Source organism: Dasypus novemcinctus, chromosome 3 (assembly GCF_030445035.2).
Source record: "Dasypus novemcinctus isolate mDasNov1 chromosome 3, mDasNov1.1.hap2, whole genome shotgun sequence".
In the NCBI taxonomy this organism is placed as follows: Eukaryota; Metazoa; Chordata; class Mammalia; order Cingulata; family Dasypodidae; genus Dasypus; species Dasypus novemcinctus.
Window position 1 is genome coordinate 139,222,907 of NC_080675.1, and position 26,545 is coordinate 139,249,451.

Below are 26,545 nucleotides of genomic sequence, written 5' to 3' on the forward strand. Positions count from 1 at the left end.
GAAGTTTCTTGGGCCGCGGGCGGCGGGCGGGACGGGACGCGGAGAGGCGCCGCCGGCCGGCTGCGGATGGAGCGGGCGGAGCGCGCGCGGCGCCCGGAGTGAGCGGCGGGACCTCGGCCGACTCGCCATGGAGGAGGAGGTGAGCGCGGCGGCCGGCGGGCTGGGGTCTGCGAGCCCCTCGCGGCGGCCGGGGTTCCGGCCTCAGGCCCTCGGCCCTACCCGCTGCGCTCCCGCGGGTCTCGGGACTCCCCCCCCCCCGCCCCAGGCAGAGCCCTGGCAGGTGGGGCGGGCGCGGCGGTGGGGATCCGCGCGGACAGTGCCGAGACGTCCTCCTTCATTATCTCTGACTTTTCTCATTTACCGTTGGGGATCGTGGTGGTTATTGTCCCCATTGGACTAACGGGGAGAGTGAGGCTCCGGCGGGTTTGGTACTAGCTGAAAGGGGTCTGGGAACTGGACTCGAACCCACGTTATCGTTGACTCGATGCGGGCCAGGTCGGATCCCCAGGGGGCAGGCTGTGTGTGTGGTGAGGTCCCTGGGTTCTTGGATTCTTGACTCAAGGAATCTGAGGCTGTGGCAGGAAGCTGGAGAAGTTGCATTTTTTCTCCCCTGTCTAAGTCCTTGTGGTCTGTGTGAGTTCCCTTTCCTTGTACCTTCGCCCCCTGCCCCGCATCGTCTGAGGCGCTCTAGAGCGGGGCTTCTTAACAGGGGGTCCGGGAGCTTGAATTGAAATTCGGAAAAGCATTATTCTTGTGGGGACGTACTTGTGCGGGTGTGATATATTTATTAAATAATACACAGTAGAGTGTGTCCTTAGTAAAGGGTCCATAGTTTTCACCTGACTGGCAGAGGGGTCCGTGGAACAAAAAAGGTTAAGAAGTCCTGCTCTTGAGGCACAGCCAGGCCTGTGCAGTGGCTGATCCTGGTCCCTGTCTTCCCACATCCTGGGGTGGTAGAACTCCCCGGAGGAGCTGGGCAGCTGGACCAGCAATGCCCCTTGAGTCTCCCTCTTCCCTCAGGGCACTCTAGGTCTGGGATGGGATCTGGTGCTTTTTGACCCCTGCCCTCTATTTGCAAACTCAGTTCTCCCCCCAGCCCCATCATCCAAGGGTCTGGCACCAAGGAAACCTTTAGAATATCCTTATGGAATTAATCACTTAGAAGAAGGGGCCTGCTGGGTCCAGAGACTAGTGCTGATTTTACTTCTTATACCTGGTGGGGGTTCTAGCTCCTGCCCCTCCCAACCCAAGAGAAGGGGATATGTGGGAGGGGAAGAAAGGTGAAGCCATCACTCATGGGGCAACCCTGGCCAGCTGGGGGACCCTGAGTGGTTGAGGGAGGCTGCCAGTGAGCCCACGGTGCCCACCTTCCTACTTCTGAGGGCCACTGCCCAGGGACAGCGGGACTGGATGTCCGGGTTACCGCCAGGCCAGGCTTTGCATTTCTGTGGATGATAGATAAGTCACTTCCCCTCTCTGCCTGCATTTCCTCTTCTATAAAACATAGGGCCTGGCCTCTTCCCCTGGCCCTGACAATATGATTGTGGCCCCTTCTCTCCCTAGGTGGAAGTAGGGGACAAAGTCAGGCCACTGATTTGCTGTGGTTTCTAGCGGACAGGGGTGAAGCTGCCCTCCCCCCACCGGGCCTCCCTGGGCCCCTGCTGCTGGGGCTGGGCTCTGGCTGAGGCGCCTCCCCTGCTCCCAGAGGATGCTGGTCAGGATTACTCCATCTTCTGTTCTAGGTCTGCTCTGGCCCCCAATTAAGGGACGATCCTCTGGGGCTTCATGGGTCGATGGTTTTCTCATTGCCAGCCCAGCCCTGCTCACTCCCTCTGGTCCTGAGCCTCTAATATTGTCTCTGATTGACTCCCAGATGCCAAAAGCTCCCAGCATTGCTGGGCCGTAGGCGGTGTTGCCCATCTCCGACCATCCCAACCTCACCCACAGAGCCAGGGCCCCTTTTCTCTTTCTCCCCTTTGGCATCCGTAACTCCTCCTTTCTTGCCACTTCTTCCAAAAGCTTCCCCTTGTTTCTCTGGGTCTAGATCTTAGTGCCCATCTTTGTTTTTCCGAAACCCTTCATAGATCATAGTCACCAGCTTTGCCCCGTGACCCCAGCCCCAAGACAGCATCCTTACCTCACTCACATATAGCTGTTTGCAACCCTCTCCCTGGCTTTGCGCTTCTTTTCCGTGCTTCAGCCACCCTAGCACCCAAGCTCCGTCAGCCTCAGTTCAGTGGACTGGTGGTCCCTGTCAGGCTGAAGCTTGGTGAAGAAGAGCTGCTCTGGGTATCTGCCCACCTGTATTCCCAGGGCCTTGGTTTCCCCATCTATAAAATGAAGTGGGATAAGTGATTCAGAAATGTGACGAGGTATGTGCAAAAGCTTTGAAAACGGCAAATATCAATGTGGGGTATTGTTGCTGCCCCTGGAATAATGTTGAAAATCCTGGCTCTGGGCTTACCTGTCTCTGCCCTGGGGTTCTGCTGCCCTGCCCTCCCACAGTCCTGCCTTTCTCTGACTCTGCCTCAGCAGGTACAGGCTGCCCACTTGCCCTTGCCCACCTAGAGAGTCAGGGAGTTTCCTGTCCCAGCACTGGTTTTGTGACCTCAGGCCAATCCCATGCCCTCCGTGGGCCTGGCTTTCTCATTCTGTAGTGAAAGGGTTGAGAGAGTAGGCTCTTGGACACCCTTTGTACCTTTCCCTTTCTTCTCCCCAGGGCCAAGGCAGGTGTCTTCTACTCACAGCCCTACCCACACCCTACCATGCCAAGCCCTTACCCCACCAGAGAGCTAAGACTGGGGGATCCCTCAGGGTAGGTGCTACGTCCTTCTCAACGGCCTGGGGCCCTCTCAAACAGGGAACGTCCACCCCACCCTTCCAGACTAGGGACTTCCCTTGGACAATGTCTATGTTGCCCCCAACAGATTGTAAGTTTCCCTAGGGTGGGAACTGTCTCCTTCATCTGACTGGAGCCTGCCTCTGGGCAGAGCTTGTCTACTCCCTCTGGCCCCACATAGGGGCTCTGGCATGGTGGATTCTTAGTGGAGTTTGGTCAGAACATCACTGGATTTAAACCAAGGGCAAAATCTTCAGAAGCTTCCTGTCATTTAGATGCCCACTGGCCAACAGAGTTTCTTCTGCTGGCCTGTCTCTTGTTTTGTGGCTTTTTACCCACTCCCTTCTGTACACAGGGTCAGGGTGGCCTAACTTCTTTTTTTTTTTTTTCCCAAGAGAATGACCCAGAGACCCTCCCACCTCGGTAAAGGGAGCTAAGCTCTTGCCCCAGAGGTGCCTCAGGAGCTGCTTGCAGTGGGCAGGGGAGGGCCTGGGTGAGGATGGAGGAGATGACAGAGAGTGAAACAGGAAGAACAGTGGTCAGCTGGTCAATGAGAGGAGCGGAGGCTGAGAAACTGGGGTGAGCAGGACAAAACCTCCCCTGTGAACCCTGCCAAGGGGAGGGGCTATTATTAAAACCTACTGGGGCATAGCCAGGCTCCCTGGTGGGAGGAGGTCTGAGGGGCAGGGAGAGGGGCTGAGTGGAGAATGGCAGACAAGCAGGACCCTGGCCTCCAGCCAGGCATCCCACAGGATGGCTGCTGCCGTGGGTGACTCCTGACAGGGAAACCCATACCCGGGCTTTGGTCGTGGCATCTCCAGCTCCTCACCTGCCCCGCTTCCCATCCTTACATGCCTTGCCACCTCAGTCCCACTGTGGCTCCCTATTGCCCTGCAGGCCCGAGAGCGAGGTGTTTGAGGCACTAGGTTCCAGGCTTGCCGTCTGAGAGGTGCCCACTGACAGGAAGTTTTCACTTAGCACATAGGAGGCAGTGGGTGAGGTCACAAGTGGAGGAGTTTGAAAAGGGGGTGTGAGACCCCATGGGGTGGTGGGTGGGCCCCCTGAAATGGAGGAGGTGAGTCTGGAGCTCAGGGGTGGGAGATCCTGGCAGCAGGTTCATACCGCCTGCCTTGTTACGGGAAACCAAGAGTCTGCCCATCCAGGCCAGGCAGGCATAGGAGGTGGCCCACAGTGCAATAGCCAGTTTTGCTGATAGGAGGAGTGCGAGTGTGTGCAGTGTGGGGGTGGGGCTTCCCACTTCCCAGTCACTCCCTTCCAGCCCTGGGCATGTGAGTTTCCAGGGCCCCTGACAGCCTGCGGAGGGTCCCAGAAGGGGTTGGTTCCCAGAGGGTCACTTAGCCCATGGGGGTAGTGATGTAAGGAGGGTGCCCCCGGGTGTCAGGCTAGGATGTGAGACCTCTCCCCTTCTTGTCAAAGGTCTTTGGAGGCCCTCCTCTCTTCCCCTTGGACAGGGTGGCTCATAACTGGCCTGTAGGCCAGCCTCGTCACTTCCTCATTCCTCCATACGGGAAGGCCATTTGGGACCATCCCACTTCCCCATTTCTCTTGCCATCTACAAGTTAGGGAGAAGCTCTGAGAGGGCTCTACACATCCTGGAGCTCCTGGAGCTCTGGGACCCAGCAGCTATAGCCCAGCAGGGCCTCGTCTTGAATTCTGAACCAAGCCCGGGAGAAAGACCCCTGTGGGCCAGAGGGATGGCAGTGACAGCAGCAGTAATGATGGCTACCATTGACTAGGTTTAGGGTGTTCTACTAGGCCCTGCTTTTTTTTTTTTTATTTCTCCCCCCCCCCCACCCCGGCCCATTGTCTGTTCTCTCTGTGTCCATTTGCTGCGTGTTCTTTTTTGTCCACTTCTGTTGTTGTCAGAGGCACGGGAATCTGTGTTTTCTTTTTGTTGCGTCATCTTGTTGTGTCAGTTCTCCGTGTGTGCGGCACCATTCCTGGGCAGGCTACACTTTCTTTCGTGCTGGGCGGCTCTCCTTACGGGTCACACTCCTTGCTCATAGGGCTCCTCTACACGGGGGACACCCCTTGTGCGCATCAAGGAGTGCGCATCAAGGAGTGCGTGGCACGGCACTCCTTGTGCGCATCAGCACTGCACATGGTCCAGCTCCACACGGGTCAAGGAGGCCCGGGGTTTGAACTGCGGACCTCCCATGTGGTAGACGGACGCCCTAACCACTGGGCCAAATCTGCTTCTCATATATCCTTATCTTTATTCCATGACAAACATTTATTGAGCACCACCTGAGTGCCAGGTACTGTTCTAGGCTCTGGGGATACAGCAATAAACAAAACAAAACAAAGATAAAAACCTTTGCCCTCATGGAGTAAATCCTTGCAATGTCTACTGTGAATGTCTCCAGTTCACAGATGAAGATCCTGAGGCTTAGAGACGTTAGGTAACTTGCCTGTGGTCTGAGTGACTTGACCTTCAAAGCCCAGACTCCCAACCATTGGAACCTGCAGTTCAGAAGACAGGGGAGGGGCCACAGTGAGAACCAAGCTGGGTGCCCCTGCCATGACAGAGAGCAGAAGCCACGCCGTGCCCAGCTGCTCTCAGCTCACCACACGTGTGCACCTGGGCTTGTCCAACAGCAGCTGTGGCCACAGGCTGTCCTTGAGAAGAAGTGTGCTTCTTTCAACTGGGATACCTTTTTTGAGTTTTATGTAAATTATGAAGTATTCAGAATTAGTCAGTGCTAATTTCCTTCTAGCATCCTCTAGATTCTGACATCCTCTTGAGCCCCTCTCCTCTGCCGTCCCTTCCACCCTCACCACTCTGGAGACCAGTGAAGCAAAGTGGTTAGCAAATTGGGTATATTTTTATTTTCATTTCACAGATATTGTCTTTTTTTTTTTTTTTCTTTTTAAAGATTTTATTTATTTCTCTCCCCTTCCCCCTCCACCCCAGTTGTCTGTTCTCTGCATCTATTTGCTGTGTGTTTTTTTTTTCTTTGTCTGCTTCTGTTGTTGTCAGCGGCGGGGGAATCTGTGTTTCTTTTTGTTGCATCATCTTGTGTCAGCTCTCCGTGTGTGCGGCATCATTCCTGGGCAGGCTGCACTTTCTTTCGTGCTGGGCAGCTCTCCTTACGGGGCGCACTCCTTGTGCATGGGGCTCCCCTATGCGGGGGCACCCCTGCGTGGCACGGCACTCCTTACATGCATTAGTGTTCTGTGTGGGCCGGCTCCACACGGGTCAAGGAGGCTCGGGGTTTGAACCGTGGACCTCCCATGTGGTAGATGGACGCTCTAACCACTGGGCCAAGTCCACTTCCCTACAGATACTTTCTTGAGCACCCATTATGTGTTAAAGGACAGTGCTGGGTGCTGGGGACTGGGAAGTGAATGTGACTTCATCTGGTGGGCAAGCATGTACCTGGTACCCAGCCACCCAGGCAGGTCACCGAGGAGGCACAGGACGTCAGTGGCCAGCCTCAAGGCTCCTGGGTGGCTGCCTGTGTCTGGAAGAAGGGCCTGAGCTTAACTCCTGTACCAGCCTGTGCTCAAAGGCTCAGAGTCCTTGGGGCCCTCACCAGATGGGGTGGCCACTTGATGTCCCAAGCTAGGGTGGGGATAAGGGCAGAGGAACCTCCTGCTTTTGGGAAAGGAAGCAGGGGCTGCAGAGAGGGTTCTCTAAAAGAGCTGGAGGGGAATGGATGTAGCTCAGTGGCTGAGCTCCTGCTTCCCATGTACGAGGTTCTTCCCATGTACTGGTTCAATCCCCAGTACCACCTAAATAAATAAAAATTTAAAAAAATTAAAATTTGGGTAGCTGATGTGACTCAGTGGTTGAGTACTGGCTTCCCACATACAAGGTCTCAGGTTCAATCCCTGGCCCCAGTACCTCAAAAAAAAAAAAGTAAATAAAAATAAAAGGCCTGGGTAGAGGGGCAAGTTACCTTTCTGCCTGCCAGATTCCTCCCATCCTTCTGATCCCTGTTTAAGTCACCTCCTCTGGGAGGCCTCCCTGGACTACCCAATCTGAGCCAAGTCACCCACTGCCCTCTCTCATTGCCCCCATTTTTTTCCTCCATAGCATTTCTCACTTGTTAATGTGTTTAGGTCTGCTTAGCTTCCCGCACTTACCCACCCACTGTGAGCTCTGTGAGGGCAGAGACTGTGTTATTTTTATTCACCTCTGCCTAGCCCAATACCCATGACGTTGTAGGTGTTCAGTACGATGTTTGTTGACTGGTTGAATGAACACATGATGATGTGACATCAAGAGAGGCAAAACAGGAGTGGGAAGAATGTGGGGTCACAGAGGCATGGTTTGAATTCTGCCTCTGCCCCACCAGCTGTCTGACTATGGGTCACTCATCCATCCCCTCTGAGCCTAACTTTGCTGTGACATATGTGGATGGGATAGCGCTGCCTTGGAGGCAGTTGTGTAGGTTAAATGATACATTGTGTATAAAACAGCATGGTGACTGCTGCTGTTATTGCTGCTGCTGCTATTACTGTTACTTATTACTGATATTAGATTAGGAATTTCTGCCTTTCGGTTGTCGGACAGCTCAAATGGGAACCTGTAAGTGGGTACCCCACACAGGAAACACATCCCTTGCTTGCATGGCCTGTGGATCTTGTGGCCTTGTGGCTGCAGCCCTCATGGCATGTCCTGGTGCTGTCTTGCAGGGCGTGAAGGAAGGGGGCGAGAAACCCCGGGCCACACGGGTGGCAGACAAGGCTGGCTGGATCAAGAAGAGCAGCGGAGGCCTCCTGGGTTTCTGGAAAGACCGCTACCTCCTCCTTTGCCAGGCCCAGCTACTAGTCTACGAGAATGAGGTAAGGACCTGTCTGGACCTGAGGTTGGAGGTTCTGGGACAGGGGGCAAAGTGGGGGCAGCCCAGGCCGGCAGGAGGAGCCCAGTACTGAGGCTGGAAGATCTGCTCCACCTTGACATGTTATGGAAGCTTGGGTAAGTGCCTACCTTCTCTGGGACTCTGTTTGCAATATGGAGTCGATAACTTTGGGGGCAAGTCTAGAACTCCTGGATGAGTGGTCTCCTCACCTGCACACCCACATATCATAACTCCTTTCACTGGGCAAGGATCCATACAGATGAACGTTCCAGAAAACTGACGCTTGGTAGTAGTAATAATCATTCGCACTCATATTTACTTGGAGATCTTACATACCTCTTGTGTGATGCTACAACAGTGCCATGAGAGTGAGTATAAGGGTACGTATTCCAAAAGAGGACACTGAGACTCAGAGTGATGAAATGATCCTTCACAATGAATGGAAGGGCCAGGTCTAGAACCAAATCCAATGTTGTTTCCACTGAGAGACATCAGCAGATCAAGTCCAAAACTTACTTTTGATAGAAATCCTCTAAAAAATGTCAAATATTCTCTGGCTTCTGCAACAAAAGATACTGGCCTAAGTTGGACCTTTCCTTGGTGTCTCAGGGTCACTCATCAGACTGTTCTGCACTGCCTGCCTATACTTTTCAGCTTGACTTTCTCTTTTTATGTCAAGCTGCCAGTTGCCACCTCTGCTGTCCTTGTGCCTCTAACAGTCCTCACATCTTCTCCCTTTCATACTCTTGCGCTCCTTCTAGTTTTCAGTGGGCTTGGCACTTGGACAACCCAAGGACATTAAATAAAGCTCTGTGTGAGGATCTGAGGAGGGAAGTACATGATTCACTATGGGAATTCGTGACCGTTCTGGTAGCTCTTGCTTGTAGATGCCGTTTGTGTTCTGGGGTTGAGGCTGTCTGAGGGCCCATCTACTGAAAATGGGGTATCACTATGTGCCTTTGGCAGATGAAATGTTGGAAAAGAACTGGCAGAAGAAAAAGGAACCTGTCTCTCTTTCCCATCAACCTCTCTCAGGGTGCTTCATTATACCCTGGCAAGTTCATAACTGTCCCAGGCCAAGAAAGGTTGGGCAACCCAGTAAGTGTATACAGGAGCGACCTTTGAGAAGGCTTATGGAGTGGGGTGTCAGAGAACCAGCTAGCAGAGAGGGCAAGGGGATGAGGGTGTGCAAGCACGGTTCTCAGATTCTCTGTACTGCTCCTGTCACTAAATTAGGATGTGCCACAATTGGGAACGTGGCAGCAGGGGGATATTTTTATAAATGAAGGGGGTTGTAGCAGCTTCCTCCAGTCCCAGCTGCTGCAAGAGTGAGTGGCATGCCACCAGCTGTTGGCCCATTAGATTCTGCCAGACTTGTCCTGGGCCACCTTTCCACATCTGGCCATGGCTGAGAAGCAAAAAGGATCTCACATCCTCTAAACACAAAAAATCTAAATCATCCTGTTCAATAAAGGATCACTATTAAAAACCTAAATGCAATATCAAGAGCTTAGCACTTGGGACTGGGGGAGCTTGGCCCAAGTTTGGGAACTGAGAAATGTTTATTAGCTCAATTCCTCTTTCTGAAGTAAGGAACTAGGCGAGTGCGAATGGCTCTTGGCTTTTCCTTTGCTGTCAGAGAGGCTGACATTCCAAAGATGCTGCCTCCGCCCAGTGCCTGCTGGTTTATCTGTCTTTCTGAGCTGCAGAAGGGCCAGGATGATTCAGCGTTTCGGGTAGAGAGGAGACCTGGGATAGACAGCTGCAGTGAGCTGGCGGCTGCTTGTGGGGACAGACTGACTTTTTGGTCCCAGGCAGAGAAGGACTGTTTGTGGGCCAGTGGTTGTCCAGTTGGGAGAGCCTGTGGTCATGGGGCAAGTGAGCTGCTCTCTCTCAACAGGGGATCCCTCCCCAGGGAGCTTCCTTCCTTTGGGCGCCTGAGTAGGGAGGACTTCCTGGGGTCTCACTCTGGGCAGGCGTTCCTTCCAGTAAACTGGTGCAAAGTATGCCCCTCTTCAGTGCTGCCCTATGTAGGGCACTGTGGGGAAAACAGGAAGGAGAGCAGACACATGGCAGCGGAGCACGAAAGAAGGCCGAGCAGGGAGTTAGGACTGTGCTTCCCCAGGGCAGGGCTCTGTGTCCTTGACACCTAGAATGGTGCCTTCCCCTGGCCGGTGCCTTGTGGATGTTTGTGTGCTCTCAGCAGTAAGTGACAGGGGACTTCACAGAGTATCAAGGCTCATGGGCCCATGAACTGGGGGAGCACAGGGGCTTCCTGGGGCAAGTAGATTTCACTGACCCTTGTGTTCAGTGGAGGAGCCTGGAAGAGGTTGGAAACAGGTGTGGAGACAAAAATGGGAAAAGATACCTGATTGAGTCTGGATGGGAGTGATCAGGCCCACCTGGCCATCTGTGCCCCTTTTTTTGTGAGAGGCTGAAAAGGGAGTAAATCAGTGGTTATCTGCCTTTTACAATCATCTGGGCACCTTTTACAAAATACTGATATCTGGGCTCTACCCCCAGAGACCCTGAAGTAATTGGTCTTGGATATTGCCTGGGCATTTGGGTTTTTAAAACCACTGATATAGAGCAGTGACTTTTAAACTTTAGCACGCATCAGAATCACCTAGAAGGCTTGTTACAGCTCAGGCTGCCAGGCGCATTGCTGCCAGGCGCATTCCCCCAAGTTTACGATTCAGGAGGGATGAGGCTTAAGAGTTTCCATTGTTAACCGGTTCTCAGAGATGCAGATGCTGCTGGCGGAGGCTCCACATGGGGAGGATGCTTGGAGGATCGCTGCTGTCCAGCAGCCAGGTGATAAGGCACCTGTCCTGCCTGCTGACTCTGGCTCGGGGGAGTGTGGTGTGGAGAGAGCCTAGGAGTCCGAGGTGTGAGTTTGAGTCTGGCCCTGCCCTCTCTATTTGGTCTATAGCCCTAGGACATATCACTTTTCCAAGCCTCCTCCTCTTCATCTATGAACTGAGGTAGATATGGGGGCTCTAGGCTGTCAGGGTGGTTGTCAGTCTCCAGAGAATGAGGGATTCTGCCAAAAACTGCAGAGCACCTCAGTAGGCCCTGGGTGGACACTCTTGCTGGCTCTCGGCATGATGTCCAACAGCAGGAGCTTCCTTATCCTGTCTGCCTGTTTTCCGGGTGGGGTACCCCTGGGGAGGGCCCTCTTCTGCTTCCCTGGACTCTCCAGGTATTGTGCTGCACTCTGGAAGTTGTTCAACTCGGTCTCCCCTGGAAGGGGAACTAGCTTATTGACATGGAGATACCTTATCTGAAAGGCTCCTGGTAGATCGAGCCCATAGAGAAAACCCTCTAGTGTGGGGCTGCAGGGCAGGAAGGCAGCTGGTCAGTGTTCAGGATGGCCTGGAAGAGGCGGGCACTGACCACTGGGCCCCCTTTAATGATGAGGCTCCAGGATGCCAGGCCACAGTGCTCCTGCCCTTTCCATTGTACTAAACCTGCAGGCTGGATTGAGGGGCCATTCTCTCATGCCAGGGGTCAGAAGAGGAAGATGCCAAGACAGGGAGCCAACTCAGGACCACCTGTGAAGGCAGGGCATGTAGCCCCAAATATGCCTTGTTCGTGCTTCCCTCTGTGGCTCTGCCAGGAAAACCTTTTCCTTTTTCCCCTCTTCATCCTGCTCCCCATTCCAGGCTACCTTTTCCAAATCTCTGCCTGGCCTTGGTCTGTGTGGACCCCCAATCCCTTTTTTCTGAGCCTCTCCAGCATTCCCCTCTTTCTTCCTTTGGCCTTGGGCACATTTGACTCAGCCCTGTTACCCAAATCCAGAGTGTGTGCCCTATTTCTCAGCTGGATGGTGAGCCTTGAGAGAATCCCTCCAGCCAACGGGTTCTGAGCACCGACTGTACACCAAGGTCTGAGCACTGCATTTTGGTGATTGCTTGGCAGCCTGAGGTCCTCCCTCCTCTGACTTGGTGATGTCCTTGGCTGAGTGGGATCTGGGCTTCAGGCATGGCCTGGGTGGCTGATGGTCTGGGTGTGTCTAACTCTTCACTGCTCGTGTCCCTCTGCTTCCCTCCCCAGGATGAGCAGAAGTGTGTGGAGACAGTAGAACTTGGCAGCTATGAGAAGTGCCAAGACCTTCGTGCCCTTCTGAAGCGGAAACACCGCTTTATCCTGCTGCGATCCCCAGGGAACAAGGTAGGGAGATGCTCACTGCTGCCTCACCTCCCTCCAGGTCAGGGTCTGCTGGGCCACATCACCTCTAGAAAGCTCTCTAAGGCCAGGTCCCAGGCCCCTGCATGCAGCCAAAGGTTCCTTGTACAGTGTGTCTGAGGCTCAAACCCAGGAGTTGCCACCAGTTGGACCTTTTATTCACCTTGTGTTGGTCCCTCCCAATCCCTGCTTGACAAGATTCGCAGTTAGGGCTCTGCTGAGAGAGCACTGCTCCCTTCTCCCCCTTCCAGTCCCTGGGGCCTCCTTCCCAGGCTACAGTTGGAAAATAGTCTTTGGGGAGCAGGGCCCTTGTCGCTCCCCCTTCCCACCGGGCTAAGGGCAGAGGTCTGTGGATGAGGCCTGCATCCCTGGCAAGGGCGTGGTCTCCCCTCCAGCCCCGGCCTTCCTGGGTGTGCCATCCCTTGTGTCCCCCATCCTGGATTCAATGCTAGGAGGCCTGCAGCCCACACCCCAGCTCTCCTCCCCGAGTACTTTCCTTTTTTGACCATAGCTGGGGAAGGTCTATTGCCTGCAAGGTTCCTTCCTGTGACATTGACATGCCATGTGTACAGATGAAAAGTTTGCTGTTTGCACCACGTATCTCTGGCTGGGAGTCCCGGATGGGTGTTGACACACAGCATAGTTTCGCAGATGTCAGTAAGGAGTTGAGATTCTGAGGCTAGTGTGGACAGCACCTCTGGCCAGCTGGGCCACACCAGGCACCACCCAACCTCTGCACGTCATGTGGAGCCTTGCAGAGAGGGGCTGAGTCACAGAGGCGGGGAGGGGTGGGGAGGAAGGATCTGTGTCAGGGCCTGCTGGAGGCAGTTCTCTTTCACTCAGTTTTAGGGACTGGAGCCTAGTCCAGAGGAGACTGTGATGCTTTACTCACTAATCCTTTGTCTTTGTCTGCAGGGGGTGGGGGAAAGAAGCAACCAAGACAGTAGAGGAGGAGGCTGTGGAGTTCTGATAGTTCCTATAACCTCTTACCACTTCCAGCCCTTAGTGGGGGAGATAGGAGCATGTGCTCCCAGGAAAGGGCAGATTTATAGTATCATGAGGAGTCATGGGAGTGGGCCCTGGTTTTGCTCGACTTCTGTGTAGGGCTCTTTGAGGTGGAGGAGAGCCGCATTTTGTTTTTTCAGGCCCAGGCCTCTACACTGTCCTGGAGATCCGCTTCCTCTGAGTGGGCACTGTACATGTGCATGTGTGTTTGCGAGACTCAGCATGTGTTCTCCGTGAAGGTCTGCTGCCTGTGTGTCAGGCACGTGTTGTGCGTGTGCCTCTTTACATGCAGCGTGTGTCCACCTGGCTGTGGGTCTGGCGGGTCTTTGGGTGTCTCTTTGAGTGGATGTGGGCCGGAGGGGGCCTTGCCTCTCTGGTCCTCTGCCCTGCTGTTCTGTGGGCCACTCCCCTCCCCAGCTCTGAGAGTCAGCTGGTGGTGGGCTAAGTAGGCTGCGGCAGGCTCAGGGCGGGCCGTCACCTGCAGGGAGGCCTGTTTGTGCAGCTGCATTCTCGCTGCCTCGGCCCACGCCCTTGACCTGCTCCCCAGCCCTGCCTAGAGTTCAGGGTGGCTCTGGGTGATTCTGGGAACAGGACGATCAATTGATCAATTGGGGAAATAAGGCTGAGGAGCCAGCTGGGGGTCAGCAGGGCAGGGAGGACCACAGCTCCAGGGCCCTGCCCCTCACCATCTCCAGGAACTCACACAGAGGGCGGACTCGCCAGAGGTCCGATGGTGGCTCTGGCCCAGGGCACCACATCCCTGCATCCTCTCACCCTCTCACCCTCCTTTCCCATTGTCCTAGGTTTCCCCCATCCTCAGTGAGGCCTCCAGCCGGCTGGCCGCAAGGTCACATGACCCCGCTGTCTGGTCCTGAAGCCGCCTTTTTTCCCCTTTAATCAAATAAACAAAGACTCCAGTGTGTTGCATGCCCCTTCTCCCCCTGCCTCGCCATCCCCACGCCCCTGCCCATGAGGTCACAGGCAGACGTGCCAGGAAGCAGGGTGGCCGCTACTGGGCCTTGCTGCCCCACTGGTCTCAGCCAGCTTGGCCTTTTCCTCTGCCCTGCCTCCTCGCTCCCCCTCCCACTTTTTACCTCTCTGCTATTTTGCCTTCCCTCTTCCCCTCCTTAGTCCAAGGATATTCACTTAGTAACCACTTTAAGTTCAAGAAATTAGCATTTATATAAAGCTTACAGTGTATATTCCAATTTTTTCATGTCTCAGTAAAGTCCCTTTGAACCTTTTCTCCTCCCTTGCTAGATCCTATCCAGGATCATATATTGTGTTTATCATTGTCCTTTTATTTGCTCTTCTTTTTATTTTTAGTTGTGGAAACATTTATACATGATAAACTTTCCCATCTCAACCACTCCCAAGCATACCGTTCAATGGGATTAATCATATTCATGATCTTGTGGTACCCTCGCCACCTTCCATTACTAAATCTTTTCCATCTCCCCAGCTAGAAACCCTACATCCATTATGCATGAACTCTCCAACCCTCCCCCCCCCCCCCGCAGCAACCTGTACTCTAATTTCTGTCTTTGTGAGCTTGCCTATTCTCCAATATTTTCTTTGTATTTACCACGGGGCTTAAACTTAACATCCTATATCTGTAACACTCATTTACTTACATACTAACTTAACTTCGATGGTATACTCAGACTATGTTCCTGTACCCTTCTGTCTCCCTACCTTCATGTATTATGAGTCTAAAACCACTGATTTTATAGTTACGTTTTATGCATTTGCCTTTTAGATCCTGTAGGAAGCAAAAAGTGGAGTTACAAACCAAAAATACAACAGCACTGGCATTATATTTACCCATGTTGTTACCCTTAACCGAAGATCCTTCTTACTTCATGTGGCTTTGACTATTGTCTAGTGTCCTTTCCTTTTAACCTTCGGAATGTTCTTTAGCCGGTCAGGTGGTGATGAATTAGAATTCTCTCAGCTTTTGTTTGTCTTGAAATGTCTTAACCTCTCCCTCTTTTTTTTTTGAGGTACCAGGGGGTCAGGGATTGAACCTGGGAACTCGTATGTGGGAAGCCAGTGCTCAACCACTGAGCCACATCAGCTCCCCTGAGTTAGCTTTAGCATTTGTTTTCCTTGTGTGTTTGTTTTTTTGTTTGTTTCTTCAGGAGGCACTGGAAACCGAACCTGGGACCTCCCAGGTGGGAGGTGGGTGCTCAACTGCTTGAGTCACATCTGCTCTCTGCTCCCTCATTTAAAAAAAAAAAGATTTATTTATTTTATTTATTTCTCTCCCCTCCCCGCCCCAACCCCGGTTGTCTGTTCTCTGTGTCTATTTGCTGTGTCTTCTTTGTCCGCTTCTGTTGTTGCCAGCGGCACGGGAAACTGTGTTTCTTTTAGTTGCGTCATCTCGTTGTGTCAGCTCTCCGTGTGTGCGGCGCCATTCCTGGGCAGGCTGCACTTTCTTTCATGCTGGGCAGCTCTCCTTATGGGGCTCACTCCTTGCGCGTGGGGCTCCCCTACGCGGGGGACACCCCTGCGTGGCAGGGCACTCCTTGTGCGCATCAGCACTGCGCATAGGCCAGCTCCACATGGGTCAAGGAGGCCCAGGGTTTGAACCGTGGACCTCCCATGTGGTAGGCAGACACCCTATTCATTGGGCCAAGTCTGCTTCCCTCTCTCATTTTTGAAAGACAGTTTTACCAGCTATGGAATTCTTGGTTGACAATTTGTGTTGCTGTCCTCGCTTTAAATATGTTATCCTGCTGCCATCTTGCCTCCATGGTTTCTGATGAGAAATTGGCATTTATTCTTATTGAGGATCTTTTGTATGTGGCACATTGCTTCTCTCTTGCAGCTTTTATTTTATTTTATTTTTTTAAAGATTTATTTATTTTATTTCTCTCCCCTTCCCCCACCCCCAATCCGGTTGTCTGTTCTCTGTGTCTATTTGCTGTGTCTTCTTTATCCACTTCTGTTGTCAGCGGCACGGGAATCTGTGTTTCTTTCAGTTGCGTCATCTTGTTGTGTCAGCTCTCGGGTGGGCGGCGCCATTCCTGGGCAGGCTGCACTTTCTTTCACGCTGGGCGGCTCTTCTTACAGGGTGCACTCCTTGCATGTGGGGCTCCCCTACGTGGGGGACACCCCTGCGTGGCACGGCACTCCTTGTGGGCATCAACGCTGTGCGTGGGCCAGCTCCACACGGGTCAGGAGGCCCGGGGTTTGAACCTCAGACCTCCCATGTAGTAGGCCGACGCCCTACCCATTGGGCCAAATCTGCTTCCCTCCTTTAGTTCTTTATCCATGTTTTCCTTTAGCTCTTTGAGCATATTTAAGACCCTTTTTTCTGTTATGCCCCAGGTCTGATCCACCTCATTAATGGTTTCTAATGCTTTAATTTTCTACTTTGCCTGGGCTAACACTTGTTTCTTTGTATATTTTATAATCTTTTGTTGAAACCTGGACATTTTGATATTTTAGTATGTTATCACTGGACTTAAAGGCAACTCTTCCTTAAACTTGTATCTTGTCTCCAGCTAGTGCTATGGCAGAGCTTTCCTCAAATGCCAGGAGGTAAGAAAAAAAAAAAAGGAAAAAAGAAATACCTCTCTCAATCTTTGCTGATTGACCTGTGGGAGAGATCTCCTTCAGAGTTTATCCATACAGTGATTTTAGAGAACAGCTCCAAGCAAAGCTTAGGGACCTCCCTGGGGCTTTTTGTGCAAGCCTCTCTTCTTGGGCATGCATATTTGACCCTAGGAATTTCCGCATTTACACTCACACAAATGTCTCCTCTTCCCTAGGAAAGTTTCCTCACAGTCCAGGCACTGTACTGTATGTCCTATAGCCAGCAATACCTTACCCCAGGTAGCTGCTTGACTGCTCTCCCACAGTGTTCTGTAGGAGAGCTCTGTGAACTGCCTTCTACACTCAGGGTGAGTCCATGAGCTAGTTGCAACCCTGGTGGCTGGACTAAGAAACAGTTGCTAGGGTGCCCTGGCATTTCTGATTTAACTGCTTGGCTGCTGCCAGGATCAAATTTACTCCGGTCATGCAAATGTGCATTTGGCTGTGCCTGTCCTAGGGTGGGGAGGGAGGCGTCCCAGAGACCCAGAGCCCTGTTTGAGGAGGAGATGACAGCTAGGAGAACGTTACATAAGGAGGATACTGATGGGGCCAGGCAGACTGCTGTGTTACATAACTAAGAGAGTGGCAGGAGGGGAGGCACTGTGGAGCACCAGTGCAGGTGATGGGCCGGCGGTGGCCCTCTAGACAAACAATTAGGCCATCTTGGGTTCAGAGAGTGGGCAGTGGCTCAAAATGGGACAAGAAAGGAACATTGGACCAGTTCATTTAGTGCCTATTTAATAAGTCCCTACTATGTGCCAGGCCCTGGCTTTAATCATTTTTTTTTTTTTTAATATTTATTTATTATTATTTTTTTAAATTACATTAAAAAAAATATATGAGGTCCCATTCAACCCCACCGCCCCCACCCCCCACTCCCCCCACAGCAACACTCTCTCCCATCATCGTGATACATCCATTGCACCTGGTAAGTTCATCTCTGAGCATCACTGCACCCCATAGTCAATGGTCCACATCATAGCCCAGACTCTCTCACGTTCCATCCAGTGGGCCCTGGGGGGATCTACAGTGTCCCGTAATTGTCCGTGAAGCACTATCCAGGACAACTCCACGTCCCGAAAACGCCTCCACATCTCATCTCTTCCTCCCGTTCCCCACACCCAGCAGCCCCCATGGCTACCGTTCCCACACCCATTCCACATTTTCTCTGTGGACATTGGATTGGTTGTGTCCATTGCACACCTATGTCAAGTGAGGGCTTAGATTCCACATGGGTACTGGATGCACTCTTCCCGCTTCTAGTTGTAGACACTCTAGGCTCCATGTTGTGGTGTTTGACCTTCTTCAACTCCATGTTAGCTGAGTGGAGTAAGTCCATTAAGTCAAAGTGTAGGAGCTGAAGTCTGTTGAGGCTCTGGGCCTGGGTGTCATATTATCAGTCCAGAGATTCAAATCCCCTACATATATCTTAAACCCAGCACCAACTACAATTCCAATAAAGTAGCATGCAAGTCTTGTGAAAAGAGATCCCCTCTGAGTCCATTTCCATCACGCAGAAACACCAGCTCCAAAGAAGGGCCATCTGTCATGGCAGTGAACCCCTTCTGCCATGACCATAGAACCCGTGGGTCTCTTTATCCCTCAAAAGAACCAATACCTGGGGTTGTATCTACCTTATCTGTCTCTTAGACTCTGTTCAGTTGTACATAGGGGTATTCCTTCTGACAACCTCCAGACTCTTTTTTAGAGACTCACAGCCTTATAATCTCATTTCTCCTTTCCATTTCCCCCTTACATTAGGTCAAACCGCTTCCCGAAGTCATGTTATTATATGTAGACAGGTATATTCTGCTGTTCCACATTGAATCTTTGATTCAAGGTCATTTTCTAGTTGCTTCTTCAGCTGGTATGTGGTAGTGATCCCTCGGTGCCAGGGAGGCTCATCCCCGGGTGTCGTGTCCCACGCTGGGGGGAATGCATCACATCTACACGCTGAGTTTGGCTGTGAGAGTGGCCACATTTGAGTAACATGAAGGCTGTCAGGAGGAAACCCCCAGGCACAATGCTACTCTAGGCCTTGTTCTTATTGCAGGTGCATAGGCTCAAAAGTGTAGCCATTAGTATCAAGAGCCCACTGTTGGGCCCTCCTTCCTTCCTGGTTCTTGCCGTTGCACCTGGAGGATTGCCGCTGCTCTCCCAGGGCCCACAACAGTGACCCCCCGGCCAGGAGCCCAGTATCCCCCCAGCTGTTGTTTTTAATTGTTTCCACTATGAGTATATATAGACATTACCATATACCCTGGGCATATGCCCTGTATAACTCCCTGTCAACCATATATATCCTGTCAATAACATCCCATATCAGTATTGCTTTAATCATTTTTAATTCCCTCAGCCTGTTATCCCTTTTTACAGGTGAGGAAACTGGGACTGTTCTGTACAGAAAGACGCAACGCTTAAGATTTCTATTACTGAGCACTCTGCGCTCAGATCCTGTTTTAGCACTTGAGATGCATCATTTTTTAAATGATCCTCAGAGCTCCATGAGGCAGCTTGTGATGGTATTCTCTTTTTGCAGATGAGGAAGCTCAAGGTTAGACAACTGTAAGAGATGACTGGCACTGAGGCCCTGCTTCTCTGTCCTCCACACAGGCCGCCCCTCGGCTCACATGGCCTCACTCCTTCCCACTCATTTCTTGTCTGACAGTGGACCTGGCAGGAGGGGGGTCTCTCAGCTTCCCTTTGATTCTAGTTGAGGAGTTTGGAGTTCTTGCTGGGGATGGGAAGGGACTGGTAGGAACGGGGTGGGGTGGAGTTAGGAATCATGGATCTACTTTAACCATGTTGGACCTTGGCTGAGTCCCATCCTACCTGCTGATTCTCAGTATCCTCACCTGTATGATGAGGGGATGGAGTTGACCCCAGTGCCCTTTCTCCCTTACAGTCTATTATTCAAGGCCAGAATGAAGACACCACTCCCCCCTCCACCTCCAACCCGGGACTTTAGGAGGAGTCTGGGCACACTTTCCAGTTGGGGCTGGGGTGGGGTGTGAGGCCCACTGCGGAGCGGAGGAGTAGCCCTGTGGACACCCCTCTTGCCTGTCACCTCTGTCATTTTACTTAGCCTCGTGTGGCTGTAGACTGGGATCATTCCTGCTTTACAGAGCAGAAACTGAAGCCCAGAGGTCAGGCAGCTGGCCTGGGGGCATCCCATGGAGTTGGGACCAGATCTGGGCTCTTTCACTGGGCAAGGCTTATTTCAAACCCCTGGCAGCTGCATGCTGGGCAGGGCCCCTTCTCTCCTGGATCTGTGACCCACCCCCAAACACCCCTCCTCGGAAGCCCTGTGTCTGACATGTGGTAGGAGTCATTTTGGTTTGCTACCAGCTGTGCCCGGGGCAGACACTGAGATCTGGGTGGAAGCTTCCATGAGCCCTTGTAAATGTCTGCCATCCTTCCCGCTACAGGTCAGTGACATCAAATTCCAGGCACCCAGTGGGGAGGAGAAGGACTCCTGGATCAAAGCCCTCAACGAAGGGATCAACCGAGGGAAGAACAAGGCTTTTGATGAGGTGTGATGCAGCCCTGTGGACGGCTCTGCGTCCCCTTTCCCACCCTTTCCTGCCCAGGTGTGATCTGAGAGAGGACCCTGCCCTCACCTCACCCCAGACAACCCCTCTCTTATGTCACTGCCACAAACACTGGGATACCTGTTGTTGTTACCTCTAATCCTTATATCAGCCCCCCCAAAGTAGGTAGTGGTATCCCCTGCTTTACAGAGAAGAAAACCGAGTCATAACGAAAATTAAGTAACTTGTTTTAAATTAAAAAGTGGGTAAGTGGTGGGATAGAATTTATCTGGTTGCACTTATATGAGTTGCATCCTTCCCAACCCAGCCTCAGCTAGGAACAACAGGTGGGCCCAGGGCAGAGAGAACTGGGGGGGTGAGTGAGAGCCTGAAAGTTCACATTTCAGCTTGGCCACACAGTCAGGCTTGGCCCTGGGCCTTCCTGTCTGTCTGCAGTGACCACCCAGCCCTGTAGACCTCAGCCCCCCTTGCAGGGAGTAGTAACGGCCACAGTGGTAACAATGGTTAGCCTTGGGGAGGGCTGCGTGTCTTGTGAGTGAGACCAGACTCTCCTGGAGGGGATTTGTCTTTGATATAATGGGTTCTTAGCTATTTGGGCTGAAAGAGACTCTGGGGGCCTCCTGGATTCCTCAGATTATAGTAAACTGAGGCCCAAGGGGAATGAATCTTCCCAAGCAAGCCCCCTGTAAACACCCAGGTTCCCTGGCTCCAAGCTTGTGGCTCTTATGTCATGTCCTAAGTTACTATGTCATGCTCAGCCCTTTACTACCTGGGAAAGTATCCCCATCTCATGGGCAGCTGGTTCTAGGCCCTGAGCCAGACCTGGACGTTGAGCAGCCTTAGCCTTGCTCCCCATCACAGGGACAGACTGCTCTGGGGTTCTGAGCCCAGATTTCCCATTGAACCTTATTCTCAGTCTTCTCAGCTACTCCTGACTCTTTTCTTATCAAGAGAAGAGCTGCCTACTAGATACCCAGGCTCAAGGGGGTAGAGGCCTTGCTGTTTCTTAGGCTACCTTCAGGGATCCTGGGAGAGTGGCTGGGGGCCCGGGCAGGCCTTTTCTGGAAACCAGGTATCAGGCAATCATGAGCTAGGCAAATGGTTACTGCTTCTCCCTTCCCCCTCTATTTTGCTAGGCTCAAAAGTAGTCTCAGAGCTGCTGATGTCTTTATAAATGACAGAGGGGCAAGAGCTTATGGGCCCATATTTGGGCAGGAAGGCTGAGGCAGAGAGAGCAGTTGCAGAGAGAAGGATAACCTCAGGCTCTGCAGAGAGATAGGCATGGCAGTGTAGAGACTCGAGAAGCTAAGGTCCAGAAACAGGAAGCCACCGCAAGGAAGTGGGCATCAGGCGGGACTCTGACTCTCTCAAGCAGGGATGTGGGTTGCAGACCCTGCCTCTGGTCAAGGTAATGACTAGACATTTCCCACTATGCCTAAGACCTGGTGGGAGCTGACCTGCTTCTCTCTTTTTCCAGGTAAAAGTGGACAAGAGCTGTGCTCTGGAGCATGTGACACGGGACCGGGTACGGGGTGGCCAACGGCGCCGGCCACCTACAAGAGTCCACCTGAAGGAGGTGAGGTCTTGCCCCTAGCTTGGGTAGGTGGGAGGCCCCTTTGGCTGGTAACCAGGCTGCTGCCTGCAGAGCTGTGCCTGATTTGTGCAGAAGCGGGTCCTGGGAGGTCAGGGCAGGGAGGGACCATGGTCTCATGGGGGGCCCACTGTGCTTCCACAGGGAGGAGCCATTGTGGCACTGGTGCTGTCCCTTGAAGGACAGGAAGGGTTTCGGTTAGCAAGCTCGAAGTGAGAGGGGATTCCCGATGGAAGGGATCGAGTGAGCTGAGGCTCGAGGTGGCAGAGTTTCGGGTGTCTATGTGGTACTGTTGGGGAGATTGGCCTGGAAAGACAGGGCTGGGGGAAGGAAATGGTGAAGGTCTTGAATGCAGGACCTGGGTCCAGGATGGGAGGGTGCTTTCCAGAGGTCATTTAGAGGCCCTGAGTGGATGGGTTGGATTGAGGGAGGGAAAGGAAGGAGAGTGGGGGGAAGCAGGCCCTCCAGCCTCCAGGGGTGTGAATAGGGAGCAGCCAATGGGAGAGACTTTGAGAAGTGAAAGGCACCTCAGCTTGTGATTGACCACGGGCCTGGGGGAGGCGATTGGATACAAGGAAGGAAGGCTGGGAGAATGGAAGCTCAGGTGTAGGGAATTTGGGAGAAGTTGTGGGCAAGAGAGGAGCCTCTTTCAGACTTGTGGAGCTTACAGCGTTGGGCAGATGGCGGGGGAGAAATTTTGGAAGCCAGGAGAGAACCTCGGGAAATGCTACATTTGAGGGGTGGGGGAGATGCAGCCAGGAAGGAGCCAAAGAAACCAGAGAGGCAAACAGGTCATCTGGAGAGTGACTGGCGCAGAACCAGGGGGTCATCAGCCAGGTGGGCTGCCCCAGTTACAAGGGCAGGGCTGAGGAAAGGGCAGGTGGGGACATTGGCAGGATGTCATGGGGTGCAGAGCTGGGAGTGCCAGAGGAAAGAGGACTCTGGGAAGGCGTCAGGACCACACTTAGAAGGGAAGGGGCCCAAGGTCATCGGAAAATTTGTTTTTGAGCTGAGGTGGCCTGTTCCTATCTGTCAGCTGAGGGAAAAGAGTCTGTAGAGGAAGGGACTGAAATGTCCAGAGTACAGGAAGGGCTTGGGGTAGGTGGAGAGGACATCAAGGAATGGAGGGGGAGGGGCAGCTGTGGAGGAGGGACCCCTCTGAGGAGACTCCAGGGAGGGAGCAGTGGGGGGGTGTCTCTGGTGGTCCCCAGCAACTGGGTGCGCGTGTCGCCAGATCACTGGTGTGTGTGTGTAAAAGCAGCCTGCTTTTGAGCGACCTCGGGAGAGGCCTCATGCTCAGCCCTGCTCCAGGGCCCCTGAGGCTCCCCTGGAGAGAGCCCATGACCCTGTGACTGCTGGACGTAGGTCCCTGGAGCCTGGTGGGAGGCAGCCGTCCTCTGGGTGCAGCTGTTCTCTGGCAGTCAGCTGGGTGTGGGGCTGCCGTGTCTGGGACCACATCTATCGACACTAGGAGCATGGGCGCAGGCTGCTGAGCAGCTGGACAGGCAAGGGCTGGAGAGATCCGGGCTGGAGGGCCGGCTAAGGGGTTGGCAGCCCGGACAGAAGTCTCTGGGTAGAGGAAGCAGAAGTTAGTAAGCTTGAGGTGCCTTGAGAGACCTGTACTTGAACCCTGGCCCTGTCACCAGTTGACTGTGGGGACCCTGAGCATGGTGGCAGGAGGGTGGGTTGCAGAGAAGGGATTCTCCTAAGGCCGTCCAGCCAGGTAGGGGGCAGAAACAGGGCTGGAATCATGTCCCCTACTGCTCAGGCCAGCCCAGTTGTCTCTAAAAAAGAGCAGCCTCTTTGAGCAGCTGGAAGAAGTCAGGTTGGGGCCCTGAGTGGGCATCCTGCCTCACTTCTGGGCCGAGATTCCAAAATAGGGAATTAACTGGGGAGGAGGGAAAGGAGAGGACTCATCAGGGAGTCACTTCTCCTTCCCGTCAAGAGGCCTTGGGAGCCAGAGGGTGGGGGGCTGGAGCCTGGGCAGCGTGGATGGGAGGGTTTAACCCTGACAGGTGGGCACACCTGACCCAGGGCTGCTCATCCAAGATGATGCCCACTGGTGCCCCCCCAACAGGTGGCCAGTGCAGCGTCTGACGGGATTTTGCGCCTGGACCTCGATGCTCCGGACAGCGGGCCGCCAGTGTTTGCCCCCAGCAGCGATGTCAGTGCAGCCGAACCCAAGGAGACACCCCGCCCCCTCATGCCTCCCACCAAGCCTTCCCCAGCCCCCAAGACAACCAGCCTTGGTGACAGGGAGGAGACACCAGCAGGGGAGAGAGCCCCAACCCCTGTCTCAGCAAACACCGAGGTCCATCCCGAGAGCTTGGAGGACTCAGAGACCCTTTTGGGGGAGGACAGTGGCCCCGATAAGCTCCCCAAGGTCCTGCCTGACAGACTGAAGGTAAGCTGGGAGAGCCCCAGCCCTGAGGAGGCCCCTGCTGCTGAGAGTGTAGAAGCACCCCAGTTGCCCTGTTTTGAGACTTCTGAGGCTGCCCCCAAGGAGGGTGGGAAGCCCCCTACACCCCCACCCAAAATCTTATCAGAGAAACTGAAAGCCTCCATGGGTGGGATGGAGGCTTCTGGGACAGCCCAGAGTCCAGGGGCTCCCGAGGCTTCTGCCCCAGGCCCAGCCCAGGTGTCAGTGAACGGCGTGGATGACAGCCCTGAGCCTGCCCAGCCGTCCCAGGCCGCGGCCACTCCAGAAACTCCCCAGAAGGACGCAACATCCACAGCAAAGCCTCAGTTTCACCTTCGCTCCTCCTCTTTTGGGGACCTGCTTGGGGAGGGCCTCAGACACCCCCGACAGCCCGGGGAACGTCTGTATCGGGCCCAGCTGGAAGTGAAGGTGGCCTCGGAACAGACAGAGCAACTATTGAACAAGGTGCTGGACAGTGAGGCGGCCCCTGTGAGCGCCGAGACATTGCTCAGCCAGGCTGTGGAGCAGCTGAGGCAGGCCACCCAGGTCCTGCAGGAAATCAGAGATTTCGGGGAACTGAGCCAGGAAGCACCCGGGTTAAAGGAGAAGCGGAAGGACCTGGCGACTCTCTACAGGAGAAGTGTACCCTAGGGCCTGCCAGGGCAGAGGCACAGTCCCTCCTGACCCAGCTCATCAAAGTCCAGTCCTGCCGAGACGTGCACTTCTGCTCAGATTGTAGAAGAGACATAGGGCATGTCGGGATTTGGCCAGGAACTGCAGAGGCTCTGGATGTCCTTCCTGCCCTGGCCTGGCCAGTGGTGCTGGATGCCACCCAAGGTCACTGCTCAGCTGTTGGCCTAGCCTCCGGGCATTGGCTGGGAGCACACACCCAGGACCTATGTGCTTGCGTGGTTCCTCACTGCCGCAGGGCTTTGGTGCAGCATTTGGGGTTTCTGGGGGTGGCATCATCTCTGCCCTTCACCCCCAGTAGTTTACATTCCTGACTTCTGAATAGAGCACAGCTGAGCCCCCCTGCAGGCCCCATCTCCAGATATTCCTAGGCAGGATGACTTCATGGCAGAGGCAGCCTCAGAACCAGTCCCCTACCCCTTCTACCCAGGAGCTGCTGGGTCCAGGTCCAGGTTACAGGTGAGACCTAGAACCCAGCTGGGGCCCCTAAAGGCAGGTGGGAGGCTTCTATGTGCTGAACTCGGAGGATCTTCTGGTCTAGTCCCTGTGCCTGGACCATCTTGTGTTCAGCCTTCTACATTCCTTAAGAGGTGAACCCCAGAGTGGCCCTGACATCAGCCTCCAAGAAACCTAAATGCAAGTATCATAAACCCAACTTCAGAAGAGAAGCCCCCAACTTCTGTGCCTCCCAGATGGGGTTTATGTCTGGGTCTCTCTGGTTCCTCCTCAACCCAAAGAGGTCCAGTGTCCCAATCGTGTCTCCAGATGCTAATGAGGGTATATTGGGGCCTGAAGCCACTTTTCACCCCCTCTGGCTCAGGCTCTAGATGGGCTGCGCCTCCTTAACCCCCTAGTGAAAGGAGCACTCTCCCCTCTCCCTTCCCAGGCCCAACACTGTACCCTGGGCCTCTCCTGAGCCCACCCAGGATTGTCCTGGCGTGGGGAGCACATCTGGTCTCCATCCTGCTGCAGCTGCTAGACCCAGGGCAGGACCTGGAAGTGCAGAGGCCCTGCGGATTGGAGGTTTGGGCCTGGCTCCTCAGGCCCAGCCACTCCTTGGGATCTGTGGAGTGGGAGCACGTCCTGAGGGGCCTACAGGGGGTTTCTGCACGTACACTTGTACACTTTCATTTCCTGAGAGAGGGAAGAAGGGTCACAGCAGCATGTCTTGACCTTTGCCCACTGCCCCACCCCTTTCACCAGTCATGCCCACTGAAGGCCTGCTGGTGCAGGTCAGTGCCTTTTTGCTGTACTTTGACTCATTCTTGAAGGGAGAGGGCAGGGATCAAGAGGTCAGATGTCTACTCTCTGACCAGCACTGGCTGGGCAGAAGTGAGCATCAGTGCCATGGTTTGCAGGCCCCCCATCAGCCTCCCCAAATCACATTCCTAGGGCAAACTGGGTTCCTGTTCCACCTTCTGCGCCTCTCCCTCTTTCTCCAATAATGAGACCAAGAATGTCGTGAGGTGCCCACAGTACCCCTCCTGCTGGCTTCCTTGGGACACAGCCCGTCCACCAGCAGCCAGAGCTGGCTGGGGCGTAGCCAGGTCACCTGCTTCCAGGAATTGGAAGAGCCTTAGTTTCTTCCTCTGTCTGGTGACCAGGCTGGACAGGCAGCTCTGATGACTGCTGTGGCCTAATGCCATTGGTCCTCATGGGCCTCCAATGCCTTGGCAGCCTGGACTCCAAGGAGGAACTGGCCTCGGGGTGCTTGGGCAAGGGACAGGAATACACAGCAGCTCGCCTGCCTCCCCAAGGGGATGGCATACCACGTCTTCTGCTTATGAAGCGCCTTTCTTGAAGTTTGGCAATAAATACCTTTTTACAAAACTA

General features: G+C 53.7%; 1 protein-coding gene across 1 annotated transcript; it reads left to right on the plus strand.

Annotated features, from left to right (window-relative positions):
• On the plus strand, positions 1–26,545 carry PLEKHO2 (pleckstrin homology domain containing O2). The gene is made up of 6 exons (XM_058294338.2): positions 1–139; positions 7,502–7,651; positions 11,725–11,841; positions 19,890–19,994; positions 21,490–21,588; positions 23,681–26,545. The coding sequence occupies exons 1-6, from the start codon at positions 128–130 to the stop codon at positions 24,671–24,673; spliced, it is 1,476 nt and encodes a 491-aa protein (XP_058150321.1). The 5' UTR covers positions 1–127; the 3' UTR covers positions 24,674–26,545.

Excerpts from the sequence above, each read along its gene's own strand:
- PLEKHO2 (XM_058294338.2), top strand. Across the intron at positions 7,652-11,724 it reads TACTAGTCTACGAGAATGAG|GATGAGCAGAAGTGTGTGGA; the intron begins GTAAGGACCTGT and ends TTCCCTCCCCAG. Across the intron at positions 11,842-19,889 it reads TGCGATCCCCAGGGAACAAG|GTCAGTGACATCAAATTCCA; the intron begins GTAGGGAGATGC and ends TTCCCGCTACAG.